This window comes from Botryllus schlosseri, chromosome 9 (genome assembly GCF_051294905.1).
Source record: "Botryllus schlosseri isolate E-star chromosome 9, Bs_hap1, whole genome shotgun sequence".
NCBI classification, from domain to species: Eukaryota; Metazoa; Chordata; class Ascidiacea; order Stolidobranchia; family Styelidae; genus Botryllus; species Botryllus schlosseri.
The window spans coordinates 24,591,590-24,604,096 of record NC_137244.1 but is presented as its reverse complement, the minus strand read 5'-3'; the positions used below and the strand labels follow the sequence as shown (position 1 = coordinate 24,604,096).

At 41.8% G+C, this 12,507-nt stretch overlaps 3 protein-coding genes across 3 annotated transcripts in view; all 3 read right to left on the bottom strand.

Moving 5' to 3' along the window:
• Nucleotides 1-12,507, bottom strand: part of LOC145446890 (tyrosine aminotransferase-like) — a 74,016-nt gene that overhangs the window by 47,888 nt on the left and 13,621 nt on the right. The window lies entirely within an intron of this gene.
• On the bottom strand, nt 6-5,494 carry LOC145447251 (protein kintoun-like). The gene has a single exon (XM_080325667.1). The coding sequence runs from the start codon at nt 3,278-3,280 to the stop codon at nt 857-859; it is 2,424 nt and encodes an 807-aa protein (XP_080181793.1). The 5' UTR covers nt 3,281-5,494; the 3' UTR covers nt 6-856.
• On the bottom strand, nt 8,044-10,781 carry LOC145447254 (katanin p60 ATPase-containing subunit A-like 1). The gene has a single exon (XM_080325671.1). It carries the CDS (start codon nt 9,686-9,688, stop codon nt 8,204-8,206), a length of 1,485 nt encoding a protein of 494 aa, XP_080181797.1. The 5' UTR covers nt 9,689-10,781; the 3' UTR covers nt 8,044-8,203.

Below are 12,507 nucleotides of genomic sequence, written 5' to 3'. Positions count from 1 at the left end.
TTGAACTAGAAAATATATAAAAAAATCACACAGTGAATAAATATACATACCGTACTCGAAAACAGATTAACGGTATATCAAAAGATGTGCAACAAAATGTCTACTGAATTTATGAAACTACAATCATCATATCTACGAGAAGCACGAGATCGATACCAGTAAGCCATTCCTTAATGACAAGGTTGGCCACGGACTTGATGTTGCGAAAATATAAGTTCGAAAATTTCTGGATACATGCAGTACACAATTGAAAAGTATATTCATGTTGAAATGAACCCGAATATTTTCGGCGGACACTCGTCAGGGGTAATCGTCAGCAGATAGTAGAGAATTGGAAAGAACATTGTATTCCAATTCTCTACCAGTTGCTGACGATTACCCCTGACGAGTGTTAGCCGGAAAATATTCGGGTTCATTTCAATATGAATACACTTTTCATTCAATTGTATAGTGAAGTTCTGTACCTCCAAGAAGATCTTCAAATAGCCTACAGAATAGCAAAACATCGCCTGACACCAGAAACAGTGGACACTCAATGAGAACACAACAATTTTACAGTGGAATCGAATATAAATAACTGAAATGTGGTGGAAATGATAGAAAATTGAAACCACACGTATGCACCACAGTTTTCTGCATTTTTCTGGACGCACTTAAACACTTAATTGCAAAGGAGCAGCATATGAAACCACATATTTTATAAATGGTAATGTCCGGTACAAGATCTAGTCTAGAAAATGATTTACTGAACATCAGATCTCAGCATTTGACATTGCCGATTCAGAAACAAGGGCGACCTTAATCAAACAAGCTTCTCCTCAATTCACTCGCTAAGTACACAAAAGAGTCTCGCAGTTCAATCGGAATCGATATCGAAAAGCATTTCATTGCTAAGTTTAATTATAGATTTGGTTTTGTGATCGACGCATACTTCTGTCTTGGTATTGCTCTCTTTGTCATGTTCCCGAACAACCAAGACCTCGTCTGGTGAAACACGTTGTTCTTTGTCTGTTATCCCTATCGCGGCTGTAGCCCCTCCTTCATTATATTCACCGTTCAATTGTTCCGCCTGGCCAGTCAGTGAGACATTGTTTTTGTTTTCGGGGTATCCCACTGTCTTAGAAATTTCGTCGTATCTTTTAACTGTGTCTGAAACACTTTGCGGGTCATCAGTTATCTTTGGCATTTCTACATTCGTCTCAGAGCTGGAATCTCCACAATCTGAAGAGTCATCATCTTCATCCGTGTCATTGTCATTTTGAATGCTTGGCTTCGTTTCCACGACAAGATTTGAATTTACCGTATTTTCTTCACTTTTCGATGCATTTTTGGGCGTTTCGCCAGTGTTTTTAGTACTAGGTTCCGCATCATCCATCTTATTCAGAATGTCCAGAATAGTAGGGACGTCCTTGAGATTACTTTTAGCGCTGTCAATGTCAGCATGGCCGGATTTAGGAGTCAATTTCAGCGCCAGTAAATTGGGATGCTGCGACTCCAACAAAACCTCACATTCTAACTGCATCTTTACATTGCCTTCTGCTTCTTTTCTGGTGTCAGACATCAAATTTTCAAGATTATCACCCGTCAGAAAGTACTTCGCGATCACGCTGTCTGCATCAAACCCTGCTTTGAAATATTGCCATTCACATAAACTCTGACGATGTTTTCTCAAAGTGAACACGGCGTTATCGCTAGACACGTTAACCTTGCTACGTTGCGGGTCGACTTTATCCGATCCTTCGAAGCGTAGATACAGCTGATGTATTTGCATTTTGTTGTCCATTGTCATGGCAGAAAACTGTAATTCACTCGGACTTATATTGTACCAGAGTCTATCGCAATCAATGCTTTTAATTTTGATAATGATAACAACGAAATCGTCAGTCTGGTGGTACTGCATTTGTGGCCGAATTTTCTTGAAAACTTGATCTCCGTCCTTATCAGCTTGAGAAAGAGACTCGATTAGAGCAGGCGAATTCAATGCCAGCGGATCACATTCCTCTGTAGGATCATCGTCTGAATACGGCTTTTCCCACATCGACCCATAATTTTCATATCGACATTCAGCACGGTCCTCAATTAGGCTACTAGGAAGTAAAGACTCTGCAGAATGCTCTTCCGCAAATTGATTATTGGTTAATTCGGAATCTTCCGCATGACAGCATTCATCTTTATTCAGGCCATTCGTGTAATTTTGTATCACAGGCGGAATCACCTCCATAGTTATGACAAGACGTTTCTTGTTCTTTTCAAATTTTGCATTGCCCTTGGTGTCATCGATCGGGTAAGGCAACTTTAAATCCAGTCTATATTTTACTGGTTTTGTACATTCGAGAAACACACGATTTTCGGATATTTCTAATTCCAACGGAGCGGCAGATTTTAACATTGGCAACTCGACATTTAAAATCAGTTCACGAGGTCTAGTCGACGCCACAGTTTGATCGGACATTGCATAGTACTTTTTTATATCAAAATATCCACGGTGCACGAACGTATATTTCGGTTCCACAAATTCATCAACCTTCGTACTTTCTTTTACTGAAAACGATGCAGAATTACTGCTGTCTTTGGGTTTCACCTTCGATGTTTCTGAAACTTTGGCATTATCGCCCATCGCAGGATACGGGAAGGCAAGAGGATCTTCGGGATCTTGTACAAGAGGTTTTCCATCACCCGAAGGAGTTCTGATGATTGATGCTTGAGGAGAACCTTTATATTTCATTTTTGGCTTTTTGACGTTGACTTTGTCCAATTTCGTATCGAAATTTCTTTCAATGGCATCCAGAGCAATGTCTTCTATCATTTTACGAAATCTCGCATTTTTCTCCGCCATATGGCAAGTATCTGGGTTAAAAATCACATCATACACCATACACTTTGAATTGGATTTATCAACGTCTTCTCTGGGCTGGGATAAACTGTGAGGTATTGTCCATTGCATGCCCTTTGAAGAATCTTTAACCGATGGCTTGCAAGCTGGTTCTCCAACTTCTTTGCTTGTACATATGTTGACGAAGCATTTCTCTTTTCCATTGCAGCTACTCTTCAAAACGTAGCACGGAGTGGGGTTGATAAATTTGACGTTATTGCCCCGCTCTCTTTCCATCATAGCTATTTCTTCTTCGTATTTTTTCTTGTTCATCGGATTGCTTATTTCATCGGCATAGTCTTTCAGTAACTCCATGAACTTTTTGTCTTTCATGCATTCCGCGAGACGCTTCACTTCGTCGTTTGTTAAATCCAAATTTTCAAGCTTATCTCCAAATTCTTTTGCCATTTCGATAGAATAGAACTAGCAATCTATAAGATTTAGTGTCAGTCACTGTTGATCCGGAAAATTGTCAATTCAAATTTATGATGACAAATATAACATTGTCACTCTTTAAAAGTGCCGGTAATTAGGATTTCTCGACTCTACGTATTGAAAAGTACAACTCTGACTTTCGAAAGAATCTAGGATTGGTAGACCCCTAAGTGCACAATAAAGACACTCATGTGCACAATATTAAGAAAAACCGTTACATACACCATAAGGCTGGTAATGTTACTATTTTTCATGCTTTAATGCGAATCCGAATATACATCCAAAGATTCCAAAGTTTAAATTTCAACATGATACCGTAGTTGCTCTATGCATAGACAGGAGGACCATAACTGCCGCACCCCAAACCCCCCAATGGGGGGGGGGGCGAGCTCGAATGGGGGCCCAAAATGATTTCGTGAATTAGCATGATTGTTTTTGAAAATTTATGCAACTTTTTCAAAATTTTTTTGCGCTGTGCACGATTTCAAGTTGCCTGATGTCTCGATTATTTGGTACTCTTCCCCCAAGAAAAACACACAAGATTTATAGAAATGGAGATATCGGCGTTGGCCATTACCACACCAAGACCTATCACGATTTATGACATATTACATGCGACTCCAAGAAGTGTGCCAGAACGATCGGCAGCGCGAAAACCTTGGCCGAAAAGGGTACATTGCACTGACCGGAAACTCCGTAATATATACAAGATACGGTATGTGTCTAATTGTCCATAAGCGCCTGAATGACTGGCGCCGAATGTTCCTGTCTTGACAATCTGAACTTCAGAAGACGAATACCATCCCGCAGGGAAAAATTATAGGCCAGTGAAGAAATACCAATTTGAAAGTTTAGTACGTTTGGGCGATTCTATATTTTTTTGATAGGCTATAGCAGGCAAGAGGTCACGAGATAACATCATATGTAACGAAGTCATACCAACAGGTCCGCTCGCCCGAAGATTTTTAAATATTATTTACGGGCCCTACAGTTTCCAAGACACCTCACTCAGCTCTACCGCTAAATCTGATAACGTGAGCAGAGAGGACAAGAAATTGATAGCAATATATATGCAATTCCCGATCTTATTGACCGATTTTATCATGAATTATCGAAAATTTTCGCGCTTCTGCGCTGGTTCACTAAGCAGTACAGCATACTTCGTGGCAAAAGCGAACAAGGGGGGTCTGGTGGGCGAAGCCCCCCAGCAGTTCGGTTTATCACCATATGGGGGGCCCAAGAACAACGTTTTGGGGGGGGGGTGACGAAGTGCTGTTACGGGTACGGCCCTGTGCACGGACAGACTTGCTGAGACGTGTGAAACCGAAAACTGTGAAGTAGTATAGTCAGTTCACATCTACTCATGGCTACATTTAAAAATTTTGACAAGTAGAAAGTAGTACTGGGGTTTGCATACCTTTTATTTAAATCGCCATAAAAACCGAGTAATGTGGCTTCTGATCACTGATCACAATATTTGATAAAAATCTGCAATATTAGTTACACATCGAAGATATCTGACAATTCTGAATGCTGATTTGGGCAAACGCAAATGGCTAACGAACGTTTGTGAAGTCAAGCATTCGTCCATTTCTTCAAACTACTCGAGTGCTTTTCACCTTTTCACACAGTTCCTTTTCTACTTGTATAGGCCTACTTGAAATATTTTTAAATGCCTTAAAAATTTTAGATTTGGAAATGGAATGACTATAAATTCTCATAAGACAATATATCAAAACTCACATTTGATTTTGGAACGGTGATAAGTAGCGCAAGTTTTCGCAACTTTTTTTGACAGCTTCCGGCAGCTTGCTAAATACTCAAGAAGTGACGTAGAATGCTGTTTTAAGCTGTTTGAAGGAATCTTATAGTGCAATTTTTGTCCATTTTTATCATGCAACTTTTTCGATTTTTCATGAAAGTTTTTTCGATTTTTCATGCAACCAACTTTTTACTGGAGATATTTGGCAATTATGTCACTGTTTTTGGAGAATTTTGGTGAAATACACGGCCAAATTAGACTGAAATACCGTAAATCAGCACTAAAGTAACGCAGTAACGCTCTAACGGGTATTTCGGGAGCTGAGCCGCAAAGTTGACCTTATTTTTTAGGAATCAACCAATGGAGAACGTGGATGGAAAACTGTATTTCGGGAGCGGAACTGGGAAGTTCACTTTTTTTTTTTAGTCATGCGACCAAAATGTGCACTACAAAAAAAAATTAGACAATTTGGTCTCAAAATTAGACAAATTTGGTCTCAAATTTAAGAAATGAGGTTGATTTGGTCTCATTTTACCACCCACTCACCATAAATGCTATTTTCGACTCAGACAACCATATATATATTGATCTGAATGGTAAACGTGAGTAGTAAGTGGCATGTACCTTGATAACTATATCTAGTGAATACCTTGTAAACTTAGTACAGGATCATCTCAACACTGCAATTTCTGGTCTCTCTCATCCTTCCCCTCCTCCGCTCAGACCCCTAACATTGAAAAGGATGCCCCCAAGGCACTGCCACCATTTTCGATCAATTTCTGGCTTACTTTTGAGACATAAAGTACTTGGTAAGACTAATTTGTCTTTAAGACTTTTTCTGCTAAAAAATCGATTTGAGACATTGAGACCAAACTTGTCTAATTTTTTTTTGTAGTGTGGTCTTTTAGTGCAACTTTTGTGAAAAAATAAATGCAACTTTTGGGAAAAATAAATGCAACTTTCCACGGATTTAACTGCAACAAAAACTTGCCCTAGTGATAAGCATTTATTGAGCAAAAACTTTAAAATTTGGATTTGGGGTGAGGATTAGGAATATATGGACTGAATTTCCATATTGTGCACGCAGCGGCTGTGCTCGTTGTGCACTCAATCGTCAATCGCCCGATCAGCATGGTTTCCTCTTTCTCCTCAAAGTCTGTATGGAATAGGTGTTTTGTGCTCACATTATGTTTTTTTCTATTAAATTACTTTAACTTGGAATATCGCTGCAAAACGGCCAGCGATTCCAATCAGGCTCAAAGCCTGTTTGCATAAACATCCGGGATCACCTATAGGACTCCTACATGGCAGTTCTTCAACGCGTATTGTAGTTCTTCAACTCGACGTATATGGTTTCAAAACATTAGTTGATACACCGATATGCATTCTCATTCAGTAAACTGTCTGAAATTGTCGAATCACCATAACAACTCAAAATCCGAACTGGCGTACATTTCCGTTATTTTCTACGCGTACGATGGGAACATTGAAGAGTTCTGTGGAGCATAACTATATGCCGTATGGCAAAATTCAATCGCGGTTTGACAGTTTACAGCCATATGCGGCGCTACAGGTCTTCGTATCGTATAGTTCAGTACTGTATATTCGGGATATTTCGAATGATATATTTTCTGCAATACACTGATCCCTGATGATATCATGTCGCTACTTCATAAGATAGTGGAACGCATGAAGACAATAAACGGCCATGTCGATCACGTTGCGACAATGATAGACTACCGGAAGAAGGAGGATAAGATATACTTGTTTATGCCTATCAAAGATGCGACACCTACCCATACACGCCGCAGTCGAGAAACGCAAGTAACCGCCCCGAACCAGGCAGGGAGACAAAATATTGGTGAAGATCTTTCCATTTTTCCTGATGATGTCATGACTTGCTTCCAGGAAGGTAAACTAGACCGCTTCTCGAAAGCCTATGGGCTCTAACAGGAAGGAAGCAAGGTACCACAGCCTCACAAGCTCCGGCTGAGAACCATGAATATGCCTACAAGTCGTTTGTTTGTTTATTACTTTACCTTCATTCGTGAGATTTCTTGGAAAGCTTCTTTTTATTCTTGTTACTATACCATATAAATTATATATATATGTAAATGCTGGCTTATATCACTAGGATTTGTCAACTGCACTTATCTCAAAATCTACAACTGGTAGAGAGAGAGAGAGATATGATATTCTTTCTAGCCTGCACCATCGAGATGCTTTGGCGACAGAGTTGCGATACGGCCCCATGAGGTCATCTAGTCTGCGCCCCCGTTTTTTTTTCTCCTCCATGCTATCCGTGATTGCTGAGCGCCTAGCAGGATAGCTGCGGATACCATTTTTCGAGTCTTTGGTATGACCCGGCCGGGGATCGAACCCACGACCTACCGCTCGAGAAGCCGGACGCATAACCATTACACTATCTCGCTCGGTAGAGACGCAGTCATAGTTTCTTTTGCACTGCATTTCCTTTCTAAGGTGCAGATTTTCAAACCATACTTAACTACGATCTGTTTCGCACCCCATAAACTTTGGAAGTTCCTGTAACATAGAATATCAGGAACAGAACATCCAAACTACCTCCTGTTCCGAATTGGATCTTACAACACGCCAAGCAGAGTCAAAGTAGTCATCGCTGGTGCTCAAGTAGAAGTATTGTCTTAAAGCAGCCTCAAGCAGGCCTAATTTTGTGTGAAAAACCAAATAATGTCAAGTAGAAGTAGTACAAATTATAACCAGTAGAAAAGTAGGCACAATCTACTTGAAGTAGAAGTTCTTCGTTACTGACCACTTCTGCCGATAAGGCGCATGCGGAACCTCCACATTTTTTATGGTCAAGGCAACTTTGCCCAGACTTACTCACAGCCTATTGAATAGCTGATTACTAACACCTTTACAAACTGCACAAAAATAGGCAAACAACCCTCTGGTTGAAAGCCACTGCTCTACAAGATACACCTGTCGCAAAAAATATCAATGAAATAACTCGTCTTGACCCAAATATGATCAGGCACACGTCAGACTTGCCGTAGAAAACAGAATTAGGAACCAGATGATAGAAAAAATGCACTAATCACAGCCAGCATAAAGGTATCATACGTCAACTAACTATATATGAAAATCGTGCACGATCAAATGGAACCAAACTCCTCCATCCACTTCTCATACTTTTTGAGATCCTCTGCAGAAACCGACTTTGACACTTTATTCATCGATTCCACAAAGTCCTCAGCGGTGACGGGCATGTGCAGTTCGTCTTGATTGAGCTCTCTGATCTGGTCCGGCAGCAAATTAGCTATTCTCCTTCTCATTGACATCAGAGACGCGTCGCGACAAACATTAGTCAAGTCCGCTCCCGAGTAACCATCCAGCTTCTCGGCGACAAGCTTCAAATTTACATTCTCCGCAAGATCCAGTTCTTTCAGATTTATTTTCAACAAACTTTCCCTTGCTGTAGCATCAGGGAGAGGGATGTATATTCTTTTTTCCAATCTACGCTTCAACGCCTCGTCGATATCCCAAGGAAAATTGGTAGCAGCGAGAACCATCACCATTTTGGTAGCATCATCACCACCTGTGACACCACCCACACCATCCATTTGTATTAGAAGTTCAGCTTTTACTCTCCTGCTAGTCTCGTGCTCGTCGCCGGTTCCTCTTTTGCTCCCGATCGAGTCAATTTCGTCGATAAATATAGTGCTTGGGGCGTAGAATCTTGCCATCTCAAATAAGAGACGCACTAGCTTTTCCGATTCTCCTCTGTATTTCGAACTCAAGGATGATGATGACACATTGAAAAACGTGGTTTTACACTCAGTAGCAACAGCTTTTGCTAACAGTGTTTTACCTGTACCAGGAGGGCCGACCATCAGAATTCCTTTCCACGGTCTTCGAATGCCCTTGAAGAATTCAGGCATAATCAGCGGCAAAATAACCGCCTCCTGCAAAAGTTTCTTTGCTTCGTCAAGGCCGGCAATGTCAGTCCAGTGGATATTCGGGTGCCTTTGGATTATATCTCTCTCAAGTGCTTCCACTAGGTCCTTATCATATCCAGTGGTATCGAATTTGGGACTTTCGTCTGCTTGTTGCCTTTTTGGTGACGCTGCCCGGCTTTTATCCACTCTCTTTGCACGATCTGTTGGCCTTTTTGCATCATTAGATCGAGCAACTGGTCCTCGATTTGAAGGATTTGCTCTTGGTGCGTTGGATCTTCGATCAGACGGTGCTGGTCTTTGATCTCTTGCTGGTTGCCTTGACACACCTGCGTTTCTTCGAGGATTTTCTGACGGTGTCGGCGGTGGCCAGACATCGGGGTCGCGTGTGGGTTCTTCGAACGCAGCCCCTCTTACTGGCCTGTGCGATTGTGGGTAACTTCCGTCGGTTTTGAAGCTGGACAGTGTATTCGAGATACCTTTCACGTTTTCGTACTCTTGGGAATATTCCTGGCGAATCTGCTGCCATTTGGAACGCAAATTCATGTCCTTTATTGAGGAGAGATGCTTTTGAATTTGCTGTAAAACGCCTTGATAATACACAAGCGCAGTATCGTAATTGCCGAGCAATGCGTATTCGCGTCCCAGTTTAACGTTTTCACACAGCTCATCTAAATTGGCCATTCTGGTAACAGAAATTGCGGCAATAGGCTAATTAAAAGTTTACCTGGGAAAGAAACTTTATTGTAGACTCTTGGAGATAGAAAACTTCAGTAGCCTATATTAGGCTAAATAATATAGGCTGTTCTTATTGGAATATAATTGAATGTTTTCGACTGACATTAGTCAGTGTTGGTGATAATTGTCAGCAACTGGTAGAGGATTTACAGCCAACTATCGTATTATAATATGAAGATACACTGTTGATATACAATATTCTTATCAATTCTCTACTACCAGTAGTTATGCTTACGAAACTGTATGGACTCAGTGTCCTGTGCTCATACTACGTTTTATTTTTTTATTTTTCATTCAATTACTTGACTTGGAGAATCATCGCTGCTCACCTGATATATCAGGCAAAACATACCGAGATTCCAGTAGGGCTTATGATTACTCCTATAACGAGGTGAGTGTCAGCAGAAAATATTTGGGTTTATTTCAACTTTAATGTATAAGTACTGGGTACGCCTACACACTGCAAGATTGAGCAGAAATCAGGTAAGACAGAAATGCAAAATTCGGTACTTACCGGTAATCACCTCACTAACGTCAAGTTCAAGATGCAAGCTCAACACAATTAGTGGACTCGATGTCAATTAGAATCACATAATGGGCGATCTGATTTGCTAATATAATCACACCAGGTGCCCACCAGCTCTGATACTGATTATTGAAAGACAATCCCTTCCCGGCCATGGATGAAATTTAATACACAGAAAACTAGCGTATATAAGCAGAAAGCAGGGACATAAGATTTTGGACAAATTGAAACAGGGAATCAGAAGTATCGAAGACAGTATAATTATGGTACTAATTTTTAGACAAAGGTTAGGTGCAAGGCTATATTGCCTTAATAATTAAATCAGGTAGGCTACCGGTATTGTTATTTACATGAGTCACGGTTGTTCTTATCAATGCAGTATAGAATCAGATGACAGGAACTGTTATTTTAAAGCAAACGTTACTGATACCAACGTGAGTAATCACAATACTGTGGTCTTTAGAAATGATGAAATTACCTAATAACCGAACTAAACCATTATAAGCGTACTCTCTGTAGCCGTGCAACGGAATTTATCATGAGATATGGAAAAATAACACAGCCTCTCTAAATTTACGAAGGGGACTCCGTAGCCAACGTGAACAACAGGACCGACGACTCCGGAAAAGAAAATGGACGTGAACAACATATTAAACCTGTAGAAAATGCACGGTACGTGTTCAGTGAATTGTAGTAAAGTTCGCCGATGCTGCTGTTTTGATAGTGACAGTCTATAGATATCTACAATCTATAATCGAACACTGCGACATCCGGCTTCAAACCGAAGTGGAAACAATGATGCGTGACCTCTATACCACAGATGAAGAGCAATAATAGCAATAAGCAATTGGACTGAGCACCAAGAGGAGGGTTGGTTCGATTATGTTCACAATAAGAGCAATTCTGTTCACAATAAGAGCAGTCTCATGTTCACAGTAAGAGCAGTCATGTTCACAATAAGAGCAGTCTCATGTTCACAATAAGAGCAGTCGTTGTATTCACAATAACATCAGCCGCAGCACCACCATATCCCCCGGACACGATGTCCGAGTGGCAACATATTCCGAACACAACCCAGACACGATGTCCGAACGTCCCCCCCCCCCCAGACACGATGTCCTAGTGTCAACGCAGTCCGAACACACTCCTGACATGATGTCCAAACACCCCCAGACACGATGTCCGAGTGTCAACGCAGTCCGAACACACCCCAGACACGATGTCCGACCCCCCCCCCCAGACACGATGTCCTAGTGTACACGCAGTCCGAACACACCCCAGACACGATGTCCGAACGCCCTTTCCCCCAGACATGATGTCCGAATACCCCCAGACATCCTCCAGACACGATGTCCGAACTCGCCACGCCCCAGACATGATGTCCGAGTGTCAACGCAGTCCGAAGACACCCCAAACATGATTTTATGAACACACCCTAGACTTGATATTTGAAAACAGGCCGGGGCATGATGTCCGAACACGATTTCCGATTGGCAACGCAGTGCGGACACACCCCAGTCATGATATCCAAACACCCCCAGACATTATGTCCAGAGTGTCAATGCAGTCCGAAGATACCCCACAATAAAACAGTCTCATGTTCACAATAAGAGCAGGCATGTTCACAATAAGAACAGTCTCATGTTCATAATAAGAGCAGTCACGTTCACAATAAGAGCAGTCTCATGTTCACAATAAGAGCAGTCATGTTCACAATAAGAGCAGTCTCATGTTCACAATAAGAGCAGTCGTTGTATTCACAATAACATCAGCCGCAGCACCACCATATCCCCCGGACACGATGTCCGAGTGGCAACATATTCCGAACACAACCCAGACACGATGTCCGAACGTCCCCCCCCCCCCCCAGACACGATGTCCTAGTGTCAACGCAGTCCGAACACACTCCTGACATGATGTCCAAACACCCCCAGACACGATGTCCGAGTGTCAACGCAGTCCGAACACACCCCAGACACGATGTCCGACCCCCCCCAGACACGATGTCCTAGTGTACACGCAGTCCGAACACACCCCAGACACGATGTCCGAACGCCCTTTCCCCCAGACATGATGTCCGAATACCCCCAGACATCCTCCAGACACGATGTCCGAACTCGCCACGCCCCAGACATGATGTCCGAGTGTCAACGCAGTCCGAAGACACCCCAAACATGATTTTATGAACACACCCTAGACTTGATATTTGAAAACAGGCCGGGGCATGATGTCCGAACAC

What these genes read in the sequence shown, in the direction of transcription:
- LOC145447251 (XM_080325667.1), bottom strand. Translation starts at nt 3,280, where the DNA reads ATGGCAAAAGAATTTGGAGATAAGCTTGAAAATTTGGATTTAACAAAC.
- LOC145447254 (XM_080325671.1), bottom strand. Translation starts at nt 9,688, where the DNA reads ATGGCCAATTTAGATGAGCTGTGTGAAAACGTTAAACTGGGACGCGAA.